The sequence below is a fragment of the Ambystoma mexicanum genome, chromosome 2p (assembly GCF_040938575.1).
Source record: "Ambystoma mexicanum isolate Mex_15411 chromosome 2p, UKY_AmexF1_1, whole genome shotgun sequence".
Lineage (NCBI taxonomy): Eukaryota > Metazoa > Chordata > Amphibia > Caudata > Ambystomatidae > Ambystoma > Ambystoma mexicanum.
In genome coordinates, this window is record NC_090923.1 from 1,383,878,958 (window position 1) to 1,383,905,499 (window position 26,542).

A 26,542-nucleotide genomic window follows, 5' to 3' on the forward strand; every position below is an offset into this window, starting at 1 on the left:
CCTCCGGGCGCAGCCTACCCCGGACTCCGTCGTCTCCGCGGCAGCCAGGAAGAAAGCGGGGGGGGGGTGCGGCCTCCACATCGACTTCCCCGCCGGACGGCGAGGGAAAGAAATTGGATGCTATGGGACGTAGAGTCATCTCGTCGGCAGCGACGACGATTAAAGCGGCCAACGCCTTGGCTATCGTGGCCCGCTATGACAGGGAGCTCTGGTACAAGATAGCTCCCCTGCTGGATTTTCTGCCGGACGACAAGAGGGCGGAGGCCCTTGAGATCCTGCAGGAAGGTGAGGTGGCCTCGGACCACGCCATCACCGTGGCGACGGACATCGCCGACACCGGGTTCCGCCAGCTTGCCTTCGACGTCGTGGATGGCTCAAAGCTACGGACTTCCGGCAGGACGTCCAGACCAGAGTCCTGGACATGCCCTTCGACGGGAACAACCTGTTTGGGAAGACAGTGGACGATTCCCTTCAGGCCATCAAGGCGGATACTGAGACGGCCCGGGCCCTTGGAGTCCTGCAACGACGGACGCCCTTTCGGAGCGGCGGAGGCAAGGGCGCCTCCAAAGGTTCCGGCGGCGGTTTCGCTTCCTACCGTCAAGCGGCCCGCTCGTCGTCGCAAGAGGCCTACAGAGGACGAGGCAAGTCTAGCGGACCCCGCCGTCGTCGCCAAGGAGGTCAAGGCGGCAAGGCCGCGTCCAAGCAGGATTGAACCGGCCGTGGGGTCGGGCCCCCACCGAAGCACCCCGGTGGGAGGCTGGCTGGCGGGCTTCGTCAGCGTGTGGGAGTCCATCTCCACCGACCGTTGGGTGCTGGACGCCCTGGCCCGGGGCCACGCGCTCGAGTTTCAAAGAAGGTGCCCGCGCGTCCCCCCCCGTGGCCAGGAAAGAACTTCACGTCCCTCAACTTCTCCTGGAGGTAAAGGCGATGCTCAGAAACGGCGCCATCGAACTCGTCCCAAAGAGGCTTCGGGGCTCCGGAGTCTACTCGAGATACTTCCTCGTGAAGAAGAAGACGGGAGGATGGCGCCCCATCCTAGACCTGCGACGTCTGAACAAGTTCATCAAGGCGCAGAAGTTCCGGATGGTCACCCTCCAGCACGTCCTGGGTCAGCTGGAGGAAGGAGACTTCCTATCGTCGTTGGATTTGGAGGATGCCTACTTCCACATTCCCATCCTAAAGGGGCACCGAAAATTCCTCAGATTCGTGGTCCAAGGGCGTCATTACCAGTTCAAAGCCCTTCCCTTCGGACTACGGTCGGCACCCAGGGTATTCACCAAGTGCCTCGCACCGGTGGCGGCGCAGCTGCGCCGCGAGGGGATTCACGTCTACCCCTACCTGGACGACTGGCTCATCCGCGCCAAGACGAGGGAGCTCGCCGTGGTCCACACGGCAAGGACCGTCCAACTCCTCACGGACCTGGGATTCTCCGTGAACTACGCCAAATCCCACCTGGTGCCCGCGCAAGTCGCACTGTTTCTGGGAGCCAGGCTCGACACAGTGTCCCTTCTGGCCTCCCCGTCGGAGGAGAGGACCAGGACCATCTTGGGCAAGGTGCAACGGATGTTGGTGGCCGACGCGGCCAAAGTGAGGTCCATCAAGTCCCTTCTCGGGATGATGTCTTCCTGCATCTACCTCATTCCCATGTGCAGGCTCCGGATGCGCCCGTTGCAAGAAGTCCTGGATGCGCGCTGGATCCAGACGACGGGCAGCTTCGAGGAAAGGATCAAGCTCGACGAGAGTTTCCGATGAGCGATACGGTGGTGGGGCACCCGCGCGCATCTGACGGCGGGCATGGACTTCCAGACCCCAGCCCACCAGGAGACTGTGACCACGGATGCCTCCCTGGAAGGGTAGGGAGCGCACACCGAAAATCTGCACGCAAGGGGACTCTGGCTCCCGACGGAGAAGTCCCTGCATATCAACGTCCTGGAGCTCCGTGCAGTGTTTTGGGCCCTCAGGTCCTTCCTTCCGTCCCTCAAGGGCAAGGTGGTGAGGATCTTCACCGACAACACCACCACCATGTTTTACATCAGGAAACAGGGCGGAACCAGGTCCCCAGCGCTGTCCAAGGAGGCGCAGGACCTGTGGCATTGGGCCGTCGCCCAAGGGATTTTTCTGGTGCCGTTTCATCTGGCAGGGATAAAAAACACCATCGCCGACTCACTCAGCAGGGAGCTGCGCTCGTGCCACGAGTGGGAACTACGGCAGGATCTGGTGGATCGCCTCTTCCGACGGTGGGGCACACCCCAGATCGACCTGTTCGCGACGGCGACGAACACCAAGTGCCGGAGGTTCGCCAGCAGGTTTCCCCAGACGAGGAGCATAGGCGATGCTTTCTCGTTCCCCTGGGAGGGCCTGTTCCTCTACGCGTTCCCTCCCTTGCCTCTGCTAATCCGGCTCGTCAACCAGCTCAAGAGGTCACGGTGCAGGATGATCCTCGTCGCACCTGCGTGGCCGAGGCAGATATGGTTCCCGGACCTTCTGGACTTGTCAGCGTCCCCGCCGATCAAGCTGCCGGCGGACGCGGATCTACTCTCCAGGGAAGGAGGCGCCATCCGCCACCACGACCCGAAGTCGCTGAACTTGCAGGCCTGGCTCCTGCAGCGCTAGAGTTTGGAGGATACGACATACCGGCCGATTGCAGAGAGGTTCTTGCAAAGGCCAGGGCGTCCTCGACTCTTAAATGCTACGGACACAAATGGAGGAGGTTCTCTGTCTGGTGCCACGCACAGAAGATTAACCCTCTACGGATTACGGCTCCCCAAGTACTGCCGTACCTGCTGACGCTGGCCAAAGCTGGTCTGGCACACGCGTCCATCAAGATTCATCTTGCTGCGATCTCCCGATACACCAGAACCACGGGGCGGACGTCCTTGTGGTCTCATCGTCTGGTGAAAGAGTTCATGAAGGGACTGTTCAGATCGTTCCCGCCGGTGAAGGCTCCGGCCCCGGCGTGGGAGCTCAACGTGGTGCTGACCAAGCTCATGGGACCTCCGTTCGAGCCTCTGCACTCGGCCCCGTTGAAGTTTCTATCGTGGAAAACAGCTTTTCTTGTGGCCATCACCTCCGCACGACGAGTGGGAGAGATCCAGGCCCTTTCCTGCAAGGCCCCGTACTTGACTTTCCACGACACGAGGGTAGTGCTCAGGACGCACCCCTCCTTCATGCCCAAGGTACCGTCGGACTTCCATCTCAACGAACCCTTGGTGTTACCTGTGTTCTTCCCGTCGCCTTCGTCGCCGGCTGAGAGGACTTTGCACTCGCTGGATGTAGCTAGAGCGCTGAAGTTCTACGTGGACCGCACGAAGGGTTTTCGGAAGACGTCACAACTCTTTGTGAACTTTGGACCTGTCAATCAGGGGAAGGCTCTCTCGAAGGCTTCCATCTCCAGATGGCTCTCCGGCTGTATCATGTGCTGTCACCGGTTGGCAAACCGACCGCTGCCTGGCCGTCCGAGAGCCCATTCCACCAGAGCGATCGCAGCTACCACGGCGTTCCTATCTGGTGTGCCCCTGCTGGACATATGCAGGGCTGCTACGTGGAGGTCGACGCACACCTTCACGAAATTCTACTGCGTCGACCGGGATTCCAGGGAGGAGTCCAGGGTCGGCCAAGCAGTGCTGCGCAACCTGTTCGCCTGAGGTGAGCCTGGTGAGGAGGTAAGATGCTTAATGTTGAGTTTGATGTAATGCTTAATGTTGAGCCTTTGCCACCTCCCGTGGTTGTGCATGTGTGTACTGCTATGTATTCTTTATTCATGAGCATGTGAATCCATGCCAGACCCCATGCTGGAGAAGGAACAAGTTACTTACCTGTAACTGTTGTTCTCCAGCATGGGTCTGGCATGGATTCACATGCGAACCCTCCCGCCTACCCCTCTGCGGCTCTTCACTTGGTCATACTGCCACTTCACGTGCTTCCAAATCTGAAGATGGCTGCCAGAGGCGGTGCTTAGCTAGAGGGCAGTCATTGGCTGTGGTCAGTATGACGCAGAGACCAGTGATTGGTTATTACTACGAAAGACAGATCAGAAACGAAACTGATACTGGTTTCTGAGAATTCTCCCTAGCCAGGATGCAGAAAGCTTTGTTCATTTTCATCGGGTGTTTCTTCCAGTGGTCGACTCTGCCACTAGTTCCAAAACCCTCACCCTTTAAGCAGGTTTCTCCCATTCACGCACAGCCTAGAGACAAAGGACAGGGGAATTTCGGGAAACTCCCTCAGTTCCTGCCTTTTCAGACACACTGGAACCAGACTTATTCGTATAGTTGGGGCTTGGACTTCAAAAGTATTAGTCTTAGAAGTGTCTCTAGAACATTAAGCTCTGCTGCTGGGTGATTAACCAATTGTTTTCCTTCCTAAAAGACTACCTTATGCGTTTTTGCTAACTAAATACAATTATCATATATCTGTGAAGAAACGAGAGTGCACGGTAGTACTGATAATCCGTTACAACTGTCATTAGTTTCAAACTCTAACAATTGTAAACCGCAAGCAACTACCATTGAGGCATTGGCATTTGAAAAGTATTAATTCCTATATGTGTTGGTGTTGTGAATTAAATATTTATCTACCTTGTGTAAATGTATATTTTACCTTTTTAGAGTGTAAAGTGTTTCTTTGGACTATTTTATTTACTGGGTTCAGCGTACTTAACTACAGCTCACTTTTTCCTCCTATGATAAGCCTGGCTGCTATGCCATTGTACCAACATCCTTTGGGTAGTACAGACTTATAATAAGAGTTGGGGACTTGTATACCAAGGGAATGTTGTATGAAGTGTTACCTCAAGTTGATGTTGGGAAATCTCCCACAACAGTGGGTGTCCCGTATAACTTGGTGGTAAACGCTGCATAGCACAACTGGTTGTCTTGGTCTAAACCCCACTATTACATTTGAAAGTAACACCTTTATGCTCTACTTATAAATATTCTGAACATATTCTGAACTTTAATTACCACAATGTTTTATTGGGGTATTTATTGAGCAAAGACCATCCTTCAGGAAGCATTGGAGCGCTTTACAATTATAGCGAGAACTACACAGTGAGGGAAGCAGAGAAACAAGTGGGGAGTTGACAGAGGGATGGGAACACAGGCAATTTGGCAGCAAGGGATCTACAAGCAACCAGTAGAGGAAACCACGGGGAACTGATCGCACAGTTTCATGTGGGGGTGGATGGTGTGTGGACCTAGTTGTTGGATAAGAGCCATTCCTTGCAGAGGATGGTTTTAAGCTTCTTCCTGAAGTGCATTATTGATTGATTCTCTCTTCCTTCTGAAACAGGAAAGAGGCACAGAAATGCTTTTGTGGGTCTATAAACTGTCGAGGCTACCTAGGCGGAGAGAACCGGGTCAGCATCCGAGCTGCTGGAGGAAAGATGAAGAAAGAACGGGCTCGGAAGAAGGATTTGGTCAGTCCAGAAACACAAACGGTCAGTAAAAATTACATGTTGCTTAAATACGGGATCTGAAAAAGTTATCCTGTGCTAAAAGACGTGTCTTGTCTAATATGTAGTCTTAAAACTGATTGGCAGTTTAAATATGTCATGTGCAATGTAGCTCTGTTTGTCCTCCGACTAATGCTTTCAAGTTTGTGTTCTTCTGCCATAGGCTCGTTACATTTTAGAAATCATTTCATTGTCTCTGCCTGACCGTTCGAACATTTTTCCAATGAACATGCTAGACAACTGAAAAGGATCTGATTATTTTAGCTACCATTGTCATTGTAACCTGATCTGAAGTGGAGCATGGCATATGGGCATGACCAACCATGAAGAATGTTGTCTTAAAGGTTTGTAAGTGAAGAGGTACCTTGTTTCACCAAAAGATGTTAAGTGAGGCCTTCTTTTTTTTAATTATTGTTTTAGTATATAAACCTTTCACAATATTTCATCGTCTGTTTTACAATTCCTTTATTTCTTGCAATTCATTTAATCAAAAACTAAAATGTACCTATTACACTTTTTTTTGTTATTTTTTCTAAAAAACGTGCAAGTTGGATTAATTACTATTTGTTTACTCTAATTCGGAGGCCTATCGCCCAGTTTTTGCATTACAATTTTTTTTAAAAGCGTATATAAAATTAGATGTACACCGTTTCCCCACATCAACATTACCCGCCACATCTCACACAGCACTTTTGAGTACATGAGCCGTGCTCTTGAATCCCTGCACTTTGGACAATGTAGGACTAGATGCTTCAGTGTTTCTTTCATGTAATACCCTGTGCAAAACCTACGCTGTGTATCTTGAAGTTTCTTGTCCCATTTGTTTGTTCATTCTAAGGCTGCAAACTGGTTTAATTGAAACCTTTGATATTCACCACGCACTTTGGGACAAGGAAAGGTGTTTCGGTTCTATTCCTGTGAAAATTGGCATACTATAGTATTTAGACAGCAAATCAATTGTTTCTGCCCAGTCGAAGACGGATAACTTCTTTTTCACGAAACAGGGTGTAGTAGCAAGTTTGTTTGTTTTATTATTTATTTATAGGTTATTTACTATTAAGTTCATCACTCTAGGAGCCAAACAACTGAAGACTGCAACACATGCTTTGTTTAAAGGCGTTTATGGTGCCCGCTGAGACAAGTGAGTTTTTCCGAAAGGCTTCACCGAGCGAGTTTGCCGGTGGAGTTAAACATTTTGCAAACTCTGACAACTTCCTCCACAATGCCCTCCTTGCCTCCAGTGAGGCCTTAATTGAAGTTTTTTGTCCACTCCAAGTTAAATCTCTGGAAGGATAGTGACAGATTATGCACAGGTAAGTGAAAGGGGAGGAAATCAGCAAATGTTTTAAGTCAAAGGTCCAATGAGGAGCTGCTCAAGGCACAAAAGTGTTATAAGTGTTTTTCAGAGTCTATTCAGAGGGGTTCTGAGAAGCTTGGGAATTTTCTTTTTCTACCTGTTAGAGTAGAATTCCTTTGAATGTGAAATTGTGTCCACCTGGGAGTCCCCCCAACAATTTTTTTTTTTTTTTTTTTTTTTTTTCTCCTGGAATCTTGTTTTTTTTATCTGACTCTTCTCAGTGAGTGTGACTCCTTTTACTCACACATACTTTTACTCAGTATTTGGAAACCTTTGCTATCTTTTGGATTCTTGGTAGGCACAATTGTATGCAGTACCCTTAGGGTGCACTACAACAACCCTGTGAACGAGTCGCCAGACTCATTTCAAGAGCGGTCATTGTGAGCTGTAAGGGAGTTGCACAGAGATTCACAGTATTCAAGCAACTTACACACACAGGGTTTCTTGATAAAACAATAATTAATTTATTAACCAGTCAGTTAATTTAAGCCTTCTTCAGAAGGGAAACTGTAAAACACAACACAAATCTACTTCAAAACTATACATTCTCTTAAGTTCAGAATCAGTAAATGCCGATTTGGGATGGCATAAACCAAAGACCTACACCCCCGGGTGACTTCAAATGCTAGGGTGCTGTTGCCATTGATGTATTACTGTGGGCATTCAGAATTAGTTAAGAGCAAGTCAAAAGGGAAAGTTTATTAGAGCAAACAAGATACCACAAATATTTCTTAAGCAGGCAAATACTTTCAGATCCCCCAATTAGTCATTCAGTGAAACAGCCTTAGCCAAAGTCAATAGGCAAGAGTCTATATGGGCTGAAGCACTTTGAAGGTAAGTAGAAAAGTCTTTGCACAATGTTTCAGAAGTCTCTGAAGAAAAAGATGAATCAGTTTAGGGCCACAAGCTGTTAGACTTGTGAGTAGTAAAAGATGGAAGCAACTCTATAGCAAGAGATAAGTTCCCTTAGACTTTGTACAGTACCTTTAAAATGAAGAAAAGATGCAGCAGATGACTCCCGTTTCGGTGCACCTCTGTAGATCTCACTATTCCTGGGCCTCAGTCGTGGGGACAAGAGGGAGGATGTCGGGACTCCTGCACTGGGACGGTCAAAACCTGCTACCGGCAATTTCACTTTCAGTGGCTGTTCGGTGTTTCAGCTCCTTGCATCTACCGCAAATGGCAACACCGCGGTTCCTGGCTGTCGAGATGGACTTTCCTTGCTTCTGGGGTCCCGCACTCTGAGGGGGGATCAGGCTCGGTAAGTCCTGCTTCCTAGGAGTCCAGAGGATCTTCCTGGAGCTCTTGGCCAACTTAAAAGCAATACACACAAACTGGTGCTCCTCTCCCTGGTTCTACAGTTTCCAGCAGCAACTCTGTGGAAATTCAACCAGCTCAGAGATGGATGTCCAGGTGGCTTACTTTGGAGTTGATTGGTCCCACCAACTCAAAGGGAGAAGTCGTCCTTGCAGGGGCTTCTGTCGATGCGAACTTGGCGTTTCAGCACAGCAGCAGGGCTTCACTGGGCAAACCAACGGTCCAGGAGTTGCAGCAGGTGTCCTCTTAAAGTTCTTCTTTGGTTCCTTCGTCCAGTGGTCGACACTGCCTTCCAAGCCAAAAGACTTGCCTTTTATACAGTTCTCTCCCTTTCATTGCAGCCTAACTGTCAGTCACCCAGCAGAGTGGGTGTCCTTACCGGACAGTCAGCCGGCCAATCATCACAGAGTGCATTTTGATCTCATAGGAGACTAAGCACAGGGAGTGCGGGGCACCTCCCTCACTTCCTACCTACCCCAGACACCCTGGAGCCAGAGGCAGGCTTCACTCGTGAACCCTGCCAAAGCCAAAACAAACAAAGGGACCAAACCTGGTTTGGCACGCAGAGTAAATCTCAAGAAGGACCTTTCCACAAAGAAATGGTGAAAAAAGTAGACTGGGGCCATTTTGACAAAAATGGCACCCTTGGGTGCTTTACTGCAGCTGCGAACGCAGCCCGCAGTAAATGCACACCACGGTAGTAAAAACGAAACCACTGCCACCAGCCATTCAGTAGGAAAGGGTAACATCTCATTTTTTACATGAGAAGCTAGACAAAAGGGGATACTAGATAACCCTTCCAGCACCCTATTGTAAGATTGTGTGTGCTGGGTCTACAAAGTTGCAAATGTAAGTAAAGTCAATTTCACTTTACTGCTCTGGGAAACAGTAGTTCATCCCAGAGAAGGTATTTAAACCTTGGGGAAATCTAAGATCTCCCTGTGTCACTCACTGTACTAAGGATGCTGTGTGCCACAATGTAAAAGATGATGCTGTTAGGCAGAGTTTATATGCAGTACCCTTTGGGACCACTACACACAACTAAGACTACAGGTGTAAGCAAAATCAACCTTTGGTATAAGTCTGTACCACACAGTTTTTGGTAGCAAGCTGAGCAGCCAGGTTTATCTCAAGAGGGAATGTGAGCTTGTAAGGGTGTTACACAAAGGTCTACCATGACCAGTATTCAGAGACACCTACACTCAAGGTTTCTTGGTAACGACACTTCTCCAGCATTGGATCTTTCATGGATTCACATGCTTAGAATATTCCCCGTCGCCAGACTGGGAACCCTCGGTACACTTATAAAGCAGTTTTCCATCGGAAAAACTTCGACACTTTTGTGTCCTGTCTACGTCGTTTTTGGGCTGCTCACGCATGCCCCAATAGGACGTAGTGGTATAAATGCCCCGCCCCCGCGGCTCCTTCAGATTTCAACCGTCTTCCAAAGTAGTGGGATCACCTCGCGTCTTCTACTATTTTGACTAGGTTGTTTTGTTGTGTTTTTTTCCTAATGTCTGGAAAAGCTCTTTTCCGCCTGTGCGCTACATGCTGGCTAAAGAAAGTATATGAGGGAGATGGCCATATGGATTGTATATATTGTCTACACCCTCACCATTTGGCAGACAAATGTGACATCTGTAAGGGCTTCTCCCAGAAGACTCTTAAAGACCGGAGTCGGTAGTTGGTGGCCTGGTTGAACGGCGGAGCGGGTGCGTACCTGCCTTCGGAGGTAGGCTCCACGAGTAGCTTGGCATCGACAACAAAATCCTTGGGGGAGGGTGATGGGGCCCGCCGTTCAGCATCGGCTGAACCCCCCGTGAAGAATGCACGCCCTGCGGAGAAAGGGTCTTCGGAAAAGCATTCCGCAAGAGAAACTTCACTAAAGAAAACCTCATAGTCCTCATCGAACAAGGAGACGAAAGGGAAGTCGAGATCCTCCTCAGGTGATCATCATAGATCATCCTCGAGTAGAGTCTGAGAAACACGTGTCCAGTTCAAAAAAGGCGGGAACGCCTCCAGGAGCTGTGCAGATACCACCACCACCGTCGTCGACGGGAGGACTGTCGTCGACTTCTTCACTACCAATGACGCAGTTGGTTTTGTCTGCTGTTCTGCTGCTGGTGGCGGCTACTACGATGACGGCTGGCCAAAATTTAGCCTTGCCGACTGAGATTCCACAGGAGGCCTGGCGGCCGGAAGTATACGACCCGGTGTTGCTGGAATCCTTGCTGCAGCAGGAGGCGACCTTGTCCATATCCTCAGTGGACGACAAGTGTGAGCGGGTAGCTGGACCTGTGGAGCTGGGGTTACAAGGGGTTAGCAAGCTGACTCTTTCGAGTGGGACAAATATCCCGGTTACAACCCCGTTGCTTAACCCTCAGACTGTTCTATCTCTGGAGGTTCTGTCTACTTTGCAGACCTTATTAAGGAAATTGGATGAGAAGTTACCTCAGGTGGCAGCTCCGATGATACCGGACATCGACGAGCCCGGTCCTTCCCATCGACCAGCTCCGACAGTGTCGACGGCAATACCGGCCTGTGAGGACCTCCCATGTACACGCCCGGAGGAAGGAGAGCCGCTGGACTCAGAATCAGACAGGAGGTTCATATCGGATATTTCGTTATCCCCCTCTTGGGATCCAACCTGGGAGTCTGAAGCGGAGTTCGAAGCTCCAAGGAGCCCAACTCAACTGTCGCCCCCGGACAACATTGGGTCTTTCCATGCCATGATGAGTAAGGCTTGTACAGAATTCGGATTGGCCCAGGAGGAGGAGAAAAAAAGACTTTCTGTTCGACCATATGGTGAAGAGAAGGAGGTCTGTGTTCTCAGTCCTCATCCTAATCATGTGTGGCAGGAGGGTCTACAGACGATGCGTCATCATTTCTCGGAGCCCGCAATAAAAGGTAGACTGGATAAGAAATGTAAAGCTCCAGAATCCACTCCCAAATGTTTATCCTCCCAACCAACCCCAGAGTCGGTGGTGTCAGCGGCTGCGGCGAGAAAAGCAAGGTCCCAGCACAAATGCACGACGACTCTGGAGAACGAGGCCAGGAGACAAGATGCCTTTGGCAAGAAGGTGTTGTCGGTGGGTGCAACGACGGTGAAGGCGGCCAACTCTCTGGCTATAATGGCCAGGTATGATGGAGAGATGTGGCACCGGTTGGCACCCATACTAGAACACCTCCCAGAAGAACACAGGAAGGCGGCGATGTTACTCGTCCGAGAGGGGGAAGAGGCCTCTAATCATTCTAGAAATATTGCTGTGGACTTCACAGAATCGGGGTTTAAACAAGTCAACAACGGGGTGGTTCTACAGAGACAGACGTGACTTAAATGCACCAACTTTAGACCCGAGGTGCAATACAAGGTGCTGGATATGCCTTTTGAGGGAGACTTTCTTTTCGGCGAAAAGGTGGACGAGGCCTTAAAGGGCATGATGGAGGACTCTGACACTGTGCGTTCTCTGGGTGCCCTCGAGTGGAAGACATTTTCGTTCATTTCGCCCCTTTAGAGGAGCATCAGGACACTTCCGATTCTCAACATCAAGGGACCGGGCTTTCAATAGGCCGGAGTACTCCTTGCTGGGCTACAGGCGGCCTTCTTAGACCGCGAAAGACGCCAAGACTATCAGGCCTCTAGGAAGAGGACGGGCTACTCCTCGTCGTCGAAAGATAAACAAGCCAAAGACCAGCAATGACGGGCGTCACAACGTCCTGGGAGGCAGGGTATCCCATTGTGTCGACGAATGGGAACAAATAACCATGGACCAGTCGGTGTTGGACACTGTAAAGTTCGGGCATCCCCTGCAATTCAAAAACAACCCCCCGCATGTTCCACCAGTGTTTTCGGCTCAACCCCACCTGAGCGTGTTGAAACAGGAGGTAGTGCTTATGCTACAAAAAGGGGCTAAAGAATTGGTTCCTGCGTCGCAGAGGGGTCAAGGTGTGTATTCCCGATTCTTCGTAGTGAAAAAGCCCAATGGAAAATGGCGTCCCATTCTCGACCTTCGAGACCTCAACAAAACGTTGAAAAGCCTAAAATTCAAGATGCTCACACTTCAGGAAGTGATCCGATATATTCAAGAAGGGGACTTTCTGGCGTCGCTGGACCTTCAAGACACGTACTTCCACATACCAATGCGTCGACGACAGAGTTCCTAAAATTTGTGGTCGGGCGGACTCGCTACCAGTTCAGTGCTTCTTTTTGGACTAAAATCCTCCCCCAGGAGGACGTTCACGAAATGTTTTGCTCCAGTTGCAGCATGGTTGAGAAAGCAAGGGCATTACGTTTACCCGTATCTCGATGACTGGTTGGTGAGGGGATCGTCCCCTATGGCAACTCAAGCAAGTTTACAGGCCACCATGCAGCTTTTACGACGACTAGGATTTGCAGTAAACTTCGAGAAGTCCTTGTTGACTCCGTCGAGAAGCTTAGTGTTCTTGGGTGCACAGTTCGAAACCCAGTCAGGGTTGGGAAGACCATCCGTCGACAGAATCCACAGACTCAATCAGCTGGCAAAACAGTGAAGGGTCAATACCAAAGTATCGGTGAGGAGATATGTCGATACTGGGCGCTATGGCGTTGTGCATCCCTTTGGTGAACAACTGCCGCCTTTTCATGAGGGCAATTCAAGAGTTCCTGGCGGACCGGTGGACCCAGGGACTTTGGTCAGACAAGCTGATCGTCGACGACTAGCTCCTGCGAGCTCTTCAATGGTGGCAAGGCTTCCAGAACCTATCCAGGGGGGTACCCCTGCAAGAACCGGAATTCCGCGTGACCATAGTGACGGACGCGTCGCTGACTGGTTGGGGAGCACATATGGGCACTCTCCAAACGCAATGTCGGTGGTCGCCGAGGGAATCGCTCCTGCATATCAACATACTGGAGTTGAGGGCAGTGCGTTGGGCCCTGAAAGCTTTTCTACCGCACATAGAGGGCTTGGTAGTGAGAATATTGACAGACAACACTACAACAATGTTTTACTTGAGAAAACGGGGAGGTACTCGTTCCAGAACCCTTTCCACCGAGGCTCAAAGTACGGCAGTGGGCTCTGAAACACAATATAACCATCGTAGCTTACCATCTCCCCGGGGTAAGGAACGAGCAAGCGGATTCCCTCAGCAGAGAAATGGACCAAATACACGAATGGGAGCTGGACAATCTTCAGTTGTCTAAGATCTTCAGAAAGTGGGGGCAGCCGCCTCTGGATCTCTTTGCAACAAGGGAGAACAAAAAATGCGAACTGTACGCCAGCAGGTGGCCACAGGTAGGCTTTGCTGGAGGAAGCGTTCTCCTTCTCGTGGACGGACAAGTTTCTGTATGCCTTTCCCCTGTTTCCTCTCATACGGAGGACCCTGCAATGGATTCACAGATAGAGGTGTCGAGTGATCCTAGTGGCTCCTTATCGGCCGAGACAAGCATGGTTCTCCGACCTGCTACAACTATCAATAGCGCAGCCGATAACATTTCAGAAAGTCCCGAACCTCCTGTCCCGGGACAAGGGAACAGTGTGGCACCACGACCTGGACAGTCTCAACCTCACAGCTTGGCTCCTGACTTCTCAGAGTTTGGTACCCTGAGTAATTCGTCGGATTGCCGGAAAATCCTGCAGGCCGCGTGGGCTCCGTCCACGAACACTTCGTATGCATGCAAGTGGAGGAGATTCTGCGTGTGGTGTCAAAATCTGGGATTACAGCCCCTGAATATAACTCCGGAACAGCTTCTTCCATATTTGCTGCATTTGACGAAGAGTGGGTTATCCTTTTCGTCGATAAAGGTAAACCTAGTTGCCATTGCAAGATTCACGCGGAGAAGACAGTCGTCTCTCTTGTTTAGTGATAGGCTGATAAAGCACTTCATGAAGGGTTTATTCCGTACATTTCCACCGATTAAGCACTTTCCATCGACCTAGAATCTTAGCGGGGCTAATGAAAGCTCCCTTTGAACCCTTCCTTGTCTTTGAAGTTCTTATTGTGGGAGTTGGCTTTTCTAATAGCTATCACGTCAGAACGACGGCTCTCGGAGATTCAAGCACTGGTCATAGATCCGCCGTACTTGAGGTTCTTTAAGGACAAAGTAGTGCTGGCGACTAATCCTCATTTTAGTTCCTACTATTTATCATAAACGTTCGTCAATTGTTCTACCTTTTTCGCGACCCCTTCATCGGGTGCGGAAAAAGCCCTCCATACATTGGACGTGAAGAGAGCTCTAAAATGTTATCTTCATCGGACTCAGCAATTCAGGACTACGCAACAACTGTTCGTGGCTTATGGTCCGTCGCCGAGAGGAAAGGCAATCTCAAAACAAGGACTAGCTCGATGGGTCTCGTCGACGATTGCTTTTTGTCACTCCAAGGTGGGGAAACCGCTAGAAGGACATCCGAGGGCTCATTCCACGATATCAACTTCGTCTTCGGTGGCGCTGTGGGCAGGGATTCCGCTGACGGACATTTGCCAAGCGGCGTCCTGGTCGGTACCACACACATTTACCCGCCATTATTGCCTCGAACGGCAACATGTGGACGATGTGCAGATAGGAAGAGCAGTCTTGCGCCATCTGTTTCAGTGAGGTAAGCCCTATTCATGGTAATGACCTTGTTTTTTATATATATTTCTGAGGCTTGTGGAATCTGCTTAGATCACATGCTGTGCATAGGCCGACATCTAGCGGAAGCTGCGCAGTATTAATTTGTTTTTCGAAACTCGAAAATGGGGTCGACACAGGGCATGCCAGTAATAGTATCACTAGTGTGACGTCCACTGTACCCATGATCCCTCGCGCATCTAGGACCCTCAGATTGTTTTTTTCCGCCATACTGGTCGGAAGCATCCTGCGGAGTTCCCTGGCCATAGCCATAATTCTTACAAACATCTTAATATTTCACCATTTCTCCACCCCAACGTCGAGACACCGAACTTCGACACTCGACGCCGGAACGGAGAGGAAAATCTACCGTCGACAGCTGCACGACGGATTGGGGCCTTGGAAGGCCGCTGGCCTTGGCCCTATAAGTAGGGAGAGTGGGGGGTGGTACATACTCTTCACAGGTGTCCAGTCATTTGGTAGACTGAAAACTGGTCGAATGACATTTGGTCGACGCAATTTGGTCGAAAACCAAATGGTCGAATTTTTTTTTTAATTTATATATTTATTTTTCGGGTTTTCGTTTTTTAAAAAAAGGGGTTTTTAGAGAAAAAAAGGGGGTTGGGGGGGGGGGACCCCCCCAAAAAAAGGTGAAAATAAAAAAATAAAAAATTCGACCATTTGGTTTTCGACCAAATTGGTTCGACCATTTGTCTGGTCGACCAATTTTTTTCGACCAAATGTCTGGTAACCCTCTTCACACATATATATCACATATATATTTTCATATATATTTTCATATATATTCCTACACACTAGCCCGCTGCCACAAGGTGCATATGGAGGGTACCCCTTTCCAATCTTGCTCCAAGTGCAACTGCAAGTACCCTTGGGTTGACAGACACGCCACGTGCAACCTCTGCTTGCCGAGGGACCACCCCGAGGCAAACTGCAGAGCGTGTAGTAGGTTTAAACCAAAAACACTAAAGGACCGTTCGATCAAGCGTTGGGCCCACCACGCCCGGAGTCAAGAGGCCATGGCAGCGGAGGGCACCTTCAGTGATGGCAACGACGCCGTGCTTTTGGACGGCGAGGGCAACGTGGCGTCGAGACAGCCAAGCGCAAGTCTCTGACCTCAAAAGGTCGTCCGGCAGGGCGGCTATGGGGAAAACCCCCGGCGACACGAGCGTTACCCACAGCACTTCCACCAAACACACGAAGTCCCACCGAGACGCGACGCGCACGTCGAGTTCTCGGAAAGAGGCACACAGAACGGTCCACCGATTCGGTGTCCTCTGGGCGTTCTCGGTCTAGATCACTGCATGACTCCAGGCAGCCATCCACTGTTGCCAAAAGTGCCTCGCTCCCTAAGGTAAAGGAGGTTCGATCGTCAGAAGACGAAGCCGACCTCTATTCCCAGGCCGCACTCCAGGAGTCGGCGCCAGCAGACCGCTCGACGGCTGTTCCCGAGTCCCAACCTCCATACTCTAGAGATGGGGACACTACCCCCGAAGCTTGACGCCAGATGTGGAAAATCTCCGAAGTTGCTAAAAAGCAGAGCAAACACTGTTCCACCCACGGGGAAGGGGGAAAACAGAAGAAGCTTTCTTTACCTTCTTCCACTCCTCAGAAGCAGTCAGACAGATCTCAGTCTTCCACTCCACAGAAACATAGACAAGTCTCAGTCTTCTGTCGTTTTAAAGACTTCTGCACAAACCCATATGTCCAGTCAGGATAAAACCGGGAAACTCTCCCAGGAAAGTTATTCCCAGCTCTAAGGAGTGGTCTAGTGACGACATAGTCATGTCTAGGATGTCTTCCTTGGTAGACTTCTATGCCAAGAATCCTGAGCACTTTCTCTCATATACCCCTGACGGGGCATTACCCTCAGGCTCTAGGGACCAGATACCCCCAAGTAAGAAGTCCCGGGTTGAAGCTCCAACACGGTCTTCGGACCCGTTCTGTTTACAAACATACTCTCAATATGATGATCATCCTTTATTGAGGATCCATATTTGGGCACGTTGGGAGACCAAACTGGGATGGGCTACTATGGGGATGACTGGGACCAATAGGAGGAAGAGGACCACCCAGAAACCTACAGAGTAGATTCCCCAGTAGACAAAGATCCCCCGGTTACCGACTCCCCGGTCGACAATCAACCTCTCCTGAATGAAGTTCTGTCCAGAGCGGCAGAACACTTCCACATTGACACTCGGGGAGCACAGGAAGAGAGGGACTTTGCCGAAGATTAGTGGTAGAAAGGAGACCTGTTGCCCAGGCCATCCCTATCTTTAAATCGATACAAAGGAGGATAGACCCTTCCCTTGTAAATCCCAACCTCACCAGGGCGGTAAACCCCAGGATAGAGAAACTTTTCAGGGCAGCCCAATCAGACCCGCTGTACATAAGGGGGCAACTGAAACCGGACTCCCTGGTAGTTACGAACACACGAAAGAGGGCGGGAACACCCCTGTCATCGTCTGAAGCGCCTCCCGACATGGAGAGCAAGAAGATTTATGGCTTGGGTAGGAAAGTAGTCTCCACTCCCGCCTACCAGGCAAGGATCGCCAACTACACCACCCTACTGGCGAGTTACAACTGCCACCAGTGGGAGGAAGTCGCGGCACTCATAGACTCCGCCCCAGAACCCATAAAAGACCAATTGGCACGGGTTGCGTAGGAGGGAAGAGCCGTGTCCGGTTGCATCTTAAAAGCAACCTTTTGATGCCGCAGATAACGCCTGCAGATTGATAGCAGAAAGCACTGTTATCAAAAGGCATGCTTGGTTACGCCAATCTGGGTTCAAACCCGAAACACAAGCATCATTAATAGACAAGCCGGTGGAGACAGATCTACTGTTTGGGAAGGCGGTAGAATACGCCCTGAAAAATGCCAAGGATGAGTACGAGGCTCTCTAATCCCTAGGCCAATTAACCAACAAATCCCCAAATCAAAGAGGGAATGGCAATTTTCGTCGCCCACGCAGACAAAATTCCCAGAGAGGAACAAACTATTCCCAAGGGCAGGGTACACCATGGAACAACAACCAGCAGTCTACCCAGGGTTATGGCAAGGGTAATAAGAGAGGATGCGGGAAAGGTAGAGGCAGCCCCAGTAGAGGCGGTGGCACGCCTCCACCAAAACAGTGACGCTCTGTTCAGGGTCCCTTCTCACGCATCTCCAGTAGGGGGACGCATTACCAACTTCACCCAAGCTTGGGAAGGGGTCACATCAGACAGATGGGTGCTGTCCACAGTGTCCGCAAGATACTGCATAGAACTGTTAGAGCGTCCCCGAAACCACCCGCCACATCAAAAAGTACACTCATAAGACCACCTGAAGATGCTCCTCGAAGAGATCGCCAATCTTCTAGCAAAGGACGCGATAGAGCTGGTCCCGGGACACCAGGTAAACAAGGGTATTTATTCAACTTACTTCCTTGTGCCAAAGAATGATTTGACAATGCGCCCAGTACTGGACTTAAGGCCTGCAAACAAGTATGTCAAGCCCCAAAAATCTCGCATGACTACTCTCCAAGAGGTAATCCCCCTCCTAAAAAAGGGGGATTACATGGCAACATTGGACATGAAAGATGCTTATTTTCATATTTCCATGTTCCCAGCGCACAGAAGATACTTGCGTTTCAAGGTGGACAGTCGGCACTACCGGTTCAAGGTACTGCCCTTTGGGATAGCCTCGGCTCCAAGGGTATTCACCAAGGTACTGACGGTGGCGGCAGCACACCTATGCAGGGAGGCAATCCCAGTGTACACTTATCTGGACGACTGGCTCATCACGGGGGAGACCCCATCAATTTGCAGAACAAACATTCAAAGAACGATCGGCCTCCTCTTCGAATTAGGTTTCTCCATAAACGAGAAAGTCAAGTCTGGTGCCAAGCACCTCCAAACAGTTCCTAGGAGCTGTCTTAAACACACGAGTGGTTGGCCTTTCCATCAGAGGAAAGAATTTGGAATATACTGCTGCAAATTCTGCAATATCAGGCCGGTCGCCAGATAACAGTACGCAAAGCAATGCGTTTGCTGGGCATGATGGCGTCATATATTTACCTGGTCCCCCCAGCGCGCCTGCGTCCCATGCAAGAATGGTTGACGAAACAGTGGTCTCAGGCAAGTGGTCAGTGGGACGATCTAGTGGTCATTTCTCCAACACTTGTACAAAGTCTTCACTGGTGGACAAGAGAAAATCTGTCCAAGGGGAAACCCTTTTACGATCCTGAAATACAGGCGGTAGTCACAACGGGGGAGCTCGCCATCTCCACCACACAGCTCAGGGTCTCTGGTCTCACTCAGTGGCCAAGAATCATATCAACCTGCTAGAGCTTCTGGTAGTATTCAGAGTGTTTCAAGCGTTCGTGCCCTACCTGTTGAACCTGTCAGTGCAGATCCGGACGGACAGCACTACAGCCATGTTTTACCTGAACAAGCAAGGAGGGACTTGTTCGCCAAATCTGTCCAAGCTTGCCCAGAAAATGTGGATATGGGCACTCAGACGGAACATCTTCCTGTCATCTCAACATGTTTCAGGGGATCTCAATTCTCTGGCTGACGCTTTGAGCAGAGATCCCCTCCCAGAGGAACACAAATGGTGTCTACACAGAGAAATCGTAGAAGATATCTTCTCTGTGGGGTTTCCCCACTATAGACCTATTCGCCACAAGCGAAAACAGACAGTGCCCAGGATTCGCATCCAGGTTCCCCTATCCAGACTCCCAGGGGAACGCCCTGTGGATGAATTGGTCAAGGATGTTTGCGTACGCTTTTCCACCAACACCTCATCAGGAAGGTGGTCAACAAGATGAACAGAGAATCGATGACGCTCGTCCTAGTTGCTCCCATGTGGGCTGTTAAGACGGATTTCTGAACTCTGTCCTAGAGGGGCAGAGGTTCAGAAGGCCAGCCTAGTTTCTTGCAACAGGGTAACCTCTGGACAAGCCAGACCAATCAGGGTAGCGATTGCGGCGGTCAAGACTAGGTCTCAAGAGGGGTGAGGGTGACTGAAGGCTTGCAATGAGCACACAAAGCAAGGACACTTCCAAATTACTCCAAGCAGGTGTTATATTAAAAATATATACACATTTATTACAAGGCCTTTGTAACATTGACCGTAGCGAGAAATCGCAATAAAACTCCAGTAAACCAACACATACCAATACAATATATATACAAATACAAACGAGTCTAACGAGTTAGACGCACGAAATGTGTAGACCACCTAGATGGGGAGGAAAACAGGCAGTGCGAATAATAATTAGACCCAGACCGCCTTCAGAGGCACCTAACTAAAAGGAAGTCCAAGCCCTACGAAGAGTGGAGCCTTGTGCTCAAAAGTACCTGCACACATTGGTGCCAACGGGCAAAAAGGGGAGTCTCTTCGAGGGAATCAGGAAGTTTAGTTCGGTGAACAAATGAAGATGAACAGAGCTCCGCGACTCCAGCGCAGCCTCCACTGTGGGCAGAAGCAGAGCACGAGTACGGACAGGCGTGCTGTTTGACACAGTGGGGAAAAGCTATGGGCTCCTGCAGGAGGGCGACCAGTTCCTAGCGATGCTACTCACCGGTCCCCGATGCAAGCAGACCCAGGCTTCTCCACGTCAGTTTCAGTGCTGGCAGGTTCAGATAGGAGCAGGGGATGTCTCGTCGTGTAGATTCCGCAGAAGTTGAGTTGAGGACGTCCCAAACGCAGTGAACCCGCACAGTTTGTTACCACAGCAGGGCAACGGAGCGGCCGTGTGTATTTCAGCCAAATGTACACTACTCACTTCAGACCTGGGAATGCCAAGTGTACGAATCGTGTGAGAGTGACAAGGACTCGTAATACAACACAACCTGACGGCGGTTACAGAGCAAGGCTCCTGGGTAGGCTGGTCAGTCTGCTGGAAAGCCCAGAGACACTTCCGAAGGCTTGCGTGCAGGAGATGGTGAAGATGCCGAGAATAGTTGTTCCCACTATTCCAAGGGTCGAGGTACCAGTACCGGCCTTCTCGTTCGATACGAGGTAGAAAGGGTTTCACAAAGCGACAGCAGTGCAGAGGAGCAGTCCTTCAGCGGGTCACCAGCGATTCCTCGGTTCAGCCTCATGGTTGCAGGATACTTGGCTCCTGTATTCCTTTGTTTGTGAGAACTCGGGAGATCGACCTGGTAGTGGCGTTTCCAGCCCCCTCTTATCCACGGTTCCCTTCGCGCCAAAACGGAGGGGACCCAATGGGAGATCCGCTCATAAAACACTCACACCATATGTGGACCTTATCACGGACCACGGGGGTCCCAGGCATTCACACCACCCTAGACTCTCTGGCGCCCAGGATGTGTATTGGGACCAGACATCCCAGCACCCATCCTGGAGGTACACACCAGGCCTGTAGAAGCCTGCAAAAGCATCTGTGTTTCGCAGGAAAGTACATGCCCAAATAAGGAAGGCCCCGGGTCGGCTCGACCTGGGGGAGGTGAAGGGGACAAGACGGTCAGCGGACAGGACAAAGAGCCTCGTGGTCTGGCCATTTTGGGAGCCAGGCCACCATTTTGGGCTAAGCACGAGAAACGCGCTTAAAACGCCAAAAGGAGCTCAAAAACACAAACTATCGCTGCCACAAATCCCGTCCGTGATTCACTTGCACCGTTCATTTACAATCTAAAGAGAGTATCTAGGGCCTGTAGAAGACTAGAGACCCAAGAGAGCAGTAACTTAGCTTACAGTGCCCTCTTGTGCCATGGTGCGCGAAAGCTGCAACATGATAAAGAAACTACGGAAAACGTTTCCCGGTACTGACTGTCTTAAGGGCATGTCAGTTTCCCCGTAAGAATGGAGCGAAAGCCCAGAGGAGTGCGGCAGAAGGCTGCACTTCTCTGGCAAAGTCTAGATCATGGTGAAAACAGCCAAAAGGTTTAGGGGTTGCCACATGGAAGGAAAATTACCCACAATTAAGAAATCTTTCCTAACATGGGCGAGACAACTGTGGTTCCCACACTAATGCAGACTAGCTGTGTGAGAACCCATCTAACTCCCGGGCTGGTACAACCTACTGTCCCAGCACCAGGGTCAGAAAGTGCATCCTCAACCCAACTCAATGAACCTGGCAGCATGGCTCCTGAGGTCATAGAGTTTGGACATCTCAACTTGCCGCAGAGATGTATGGATATCCTAAGAGAGTCTAGGAAGCCAAACACGAGCGAGGCACTGCTACTTTGACAAATGGAGAAGATTCATTATCTGGTGACAGTATAAGCAAATCAACCTTGTTGATTGCACTCCTTCCACAATTGTCATATACATGCTCCCCCTGCTGGACGCAAGGTTGGTTTTTAACTCACTAAAGGTACACCTGGCAGCTCTGTCAGCATACACCACCTCCCATAACAAAGGTGTCGTGGTGGAAAGTACCAGTGGTTAAAGCCTTCATGGAAGGAGTAAAGAGACTTCACCCTCCGATTTCAAAACCACCACCAGGATGGGACCTTATCGTGGTGCTAGCTAAACTCATGGGCCCCCCATTCGAGCCCATGCATAAAAGCAGTCTCAAACACCTGACTTATAGGACAGCCTTCTTAGTAGCAATTACATCGATAAGAAGGGTCAGTGAAATTTAGGATCTGTCAGTGCAGGATCCTTTCTTTACAGTTCATAAAGATAATCTGGTTTTACGTACACATCCTAGGTTCTCACCGAAGTTTATTTCTAAATTCCACGTGAACCAGTCCATCGAGCTTCCGGCTTTCTTCCAAGACCCACAAAGCTCGGCTGAGGTGAAACTACACTCTAGATGTGCGTAGGGCGGTCCTATACTATGTAAACAAAACCAGACCGTTAAGGAAAACAGACCAACTGTTTGTCTCCGTAGCTACAGGCAAAGAGGGAGATTGCGTCTCTAAAGGGGCCGTCTCTAAGTGGATTGTTAACTGTATCCAGCTGTGTTACTCCCTTTCTGACAACTTTGCCTTTCACGCCAAGGGCCCACTATACAAGAGGCATTGGGGCCACTCTGGCTTTCATTGCAAATGTCCCCCTTGACACCATTTGCAAAGCAGCTACCTGGAGCTCTATTCACACCTTTACTCAGCACTACTGCATTGACACCCATTCCAAGACAGATACTCAAGTGGGACAAGCGGTTCTAAGACATTTATTTGCTCATGACCCTTCTCACATCCCACCTCCTAACACTGCTCGCTCATCTATGCACAGCATGTGATCTAAGCCGATTCCACAAGCCTAAGAAGGGATACATTATTCACCGTAATCGTATTTCTGATGCTTGTATCTGCTTAGATTCACATGCGACCCACCCTTTCTCCCCTCTGAGAGAAGGCTCATGGATGCTTGTAGTCTTATCTATCTGCTTGGATTATCTGTACTCTCGCTACTCCTCATACTATGTCATGTCAGAAAAAATACAATCTGAGGGTCTTAGACGCGTGAGGGATCATGGGTACAGTGGACGTCACACTAGGGATAGTATTACTGGCACGGCCTGTGTCGACGCCCATTTTCGAGTTTCGAAAAACAAACTGTAATACTCCGCAGCTTCCACTAGATATCAGCCTATGCACAGCATGTGAATCTAAGCAGATACAAGCATCAGAAATAAGATTACGGTGAGTAATATATATATATATTTCTGAGGCTTGTGGAATCTGCTTAGATCACATGCTGTGCATAGGCCGACATCTAGTGGAAGTTGCGGAGTATTACAGTTTGTTTTTCGAAAGTCGAAAATGGGCGTCGACACAGGCGTGCCAGTAATACTATCCCTAGTGTGACGTCCACTGTACCCAAGATCCCTCACGCGTGTAGGATCCTCAGATTGTTTTTTTCCGCCATACTGGTCGGAAGCATCTTGCGGAGTTCCCTGGCCTTAGCCATACTTTTGCTGTTATTATAATTTTAATTCTTATTCATTCCCTTCCCCACCCCAACGTCGACCCTCAACCTCGACGACGGCTGGAGAAGTCATCGACCGTCGACTGCTGCACGACGGATCTGGGCCTCGGTAGGCCGCTGGCCTCGGCCCGGGCCTAGTAGGCCGCTGGCCTCGGCCCTTACAAGTAGGGAGAGTGGGGGGTGGTACATACTCTTCACTCTTGATATATAGTTACATTTATATATATTCCTACACTTAGCAGCCCGCTGCCTTAAGGTGCGTATGGAGGGTACCCCTTTTCAATTCTGCCCCAAGTGCAATCGCAAATACCCTTGGGTCGACAGGCACGCCACGTGCAATCTCTGCTTGCCGAGGGATCACCCCGAAGCGAACTGCAGAGCGTGTAGTAGGTTTAAACCTAAGACACTTAAGGACCGTTCGACAAAGCGTTGGGCCCACCACGCCAGGCAGGAGGCCATGGCAGCGGAGGGCGCCTTCAGCGATGGCAGCGACGCCGTACTTTCGGACGGCGAGGGCATTACGGCGTCGAAAGACAGCCGACGAGCGCAGGTCCCCGACCTCGGAAGGTCGTCCGGCAAGGCGGCTATGGGGAAGACCCCCGGCGACGCAAGCGCTACACACCTAACACACACTAAACACACTAAGACCAACCGGACCTCGACGACGTCGACTTCCCGGAAAGAGGCACAAAAAGAACGGTCCGACTCGGTGTCCTCTGGGCGCTCTCGATCGAGATCGCCTCACGACGCAAGGCAATCATCCACTCTTGCCAAGAGTGCCTCGCTACACACACTAACGGAAGTTCGATCGTCGGGAGACGAAGACGACTTCCACCCCCAGGCCGCGCTCCAAGATACCGAGACCGCGGTTAACACCAGTGAGGCCCCACGCCCGAAGCACACAGATACCTTTCCAGACCCTCGACGCCAGGCGTCGAAAGTCTCTGGGGCCCCCAAGGGACAGGGAAAACATTTTTCCACGCACGGAGAAGGGGGGAAACAGCGGAAAGCACAGCCTTCCACCCCTGTAAAGCCTAAGCAGACAAGCAAACACAAGTCTACCCTTGAAAATAAATCACCTGCTAAAGTAATACCCTGTTCCAGGGAATGGTCCAGTGAAGACATAGACAGGGTTATGTCTAGGATGTCTTCCTTAGCTGATTTTTATGATAAGAACCCAGAACACTTTCTTTCATATAACCCTCAAGGGGCCACACCCTCAGGCTCCTCCGATCCCATCCCGCTAAGTAAAAAGCCCCGGGTCGAAAGACCTGAACCCTTCGAGGTTCAGCCTTACTCCACTTCATATTCTACTCCACTCCCCAGTTACCAGGGACAAGTTTTCCCTAGAGAGGACCAGGAGTTGGACATGATGGAAGAACAAACCGGGACAGATTACTATGCGGAGGATGAGGACTTGGAGGAGGGAGAAGATGAGCAGGAAATTTACAGAGTAGATTCCCCAGTACAAAGCGAAGCCCCAGTTACTGACTCTCCAGTTGATAACCAGCCCCTCCTTAACGAGGTTCTCGCCCGAGCAGCGGAACACTTCCACATCGACACCCACGGTGTACAGGAGGAAAGGGACTTCGCGGAGGAGTTTGTAGGAGAGAGAAGACCAGTCGCTCAGACCATCCCTATCCTCAAATCCATCCAACGAAGAATAGATCCTTCCCTGGTGAATCCGAACCTCACCAGAGCTGTCAACCCCAGAATTGAAAAGATTTTCCGGGCAGCCCAGTCTGACCCTCTGTATATAAGGGGACATCTTAAACCAGATTCCCTAGTGGTTACCAACACTAGAAAAAGGGCTGGCACGCCCTTATCTTCATCAGAAGCTCCTCCCGACAAGGAGAGCAAAAAACTTTACGGGTTTGGCAGGAAGGTAGCCTCAACGTCCGCCTACCAAGCAAGGATTGCGAATTCCACCACCCTGTTGGCTAGTTACAATTGCCATCAATGGGAAGAGGTCGCGGCGCTCATTGCCTCTGCTCCAGAACCATTAAAGGGCCAGCTGGCTCGGATCTCGGCAGAAGGGAGAGCCGTGTCTGGTTGCATTTTAAAAGCAACTTTCGACGCCGCTGACAACGCAGGGAGATTGATAGCAGAAGGTACTGTTATCAAAAGACATGCGTGGTTACGGCAGTCGGGATTCAAGACAGAAACCCAGGCTTCTTTAATAGACAAGCCAGTGGAACCCGACCTATTGTTTGGGAAAGCGGTCGAAGACGCACTTAAAAATGCCAAAGATGAATATGAGACTCTCAAATCCCTTGGCCAGCTTACCAACAAACCCCCTAACCAGAGGGGGAACAGTAATTTTCGTCGCCCACGCGGACAAAATTCACAAAGAGGCAACTATGCCCAGGGACAGGGTACACAATGGAATAACAACCAGCAGTCTACCCAGAGTTACGGCAGGGGTAACAAGAGAGGTCGTGGAAGAGGCAGAGGCAGCCCCAACAAGGGAGGTGGCACGCCTCCACCAAAACAGTGACGCTCAGTTCAGGGTCCCTTGCCACGCAACCCCAGTAGGGGGACGCATTTCCACCTTCACCCAGGCTTGGGAAGGGATCACCTCAGACAGATGGGTGCTGTCAACAGTATCCGCAGGATATTGTATAGAACTACTGCAGCGTCCCCGGAACCATCCTCCACGACAAAGAGTGCACTCCCTAGAGCATCAAAGGATCCTTCTCGAGGAGATCGCCATTCTGCTAGAAAAGGACGCGATAGAACTCGTCCCAGGACACCAGGTAAACAAGGGTATCTATTCAACTTACTTCCTTGTGCCAAAGAAAGATTTGACAATGCGCCCAGTATTAGACTTGCGGCCTGCCAACAAGTATGTCAAGCCCCAAAAATTCCGTATGACCACGCTACAAGAGGTAATCCCCCTCCTAAAAAAGGGGGATTACATGGCAACCTT

At 50.4% G+C, this 26,542-nt stretch overlaps 1 protein-coding gene across 3 annotated transcripts in view; it reads left to right on the forward strand.

The window, feature by feature from the left end:
- Positions 1-26,542, forward strand: part of SETD2 (SET domain containing 2, histone lysine methyltransferase) — a 1,465,157-nt gene that overhangs the window by 529,203 nt on the left and 909,412 nt on the right. For all 3 annotated transcript variants that reach the window (XM_069645793.1, XM_069645791.1, XM_069645792.1), the window contains one exon: positions 5,290-5,437. In XM_069645793.1, the coding sequence (XP_069501894.1) occupies positions 5,290-5,437 (148 nt within the window). The remainder of the gene's footprint in view (positions 1-5,289; positions 5,438-26,542) is intronic.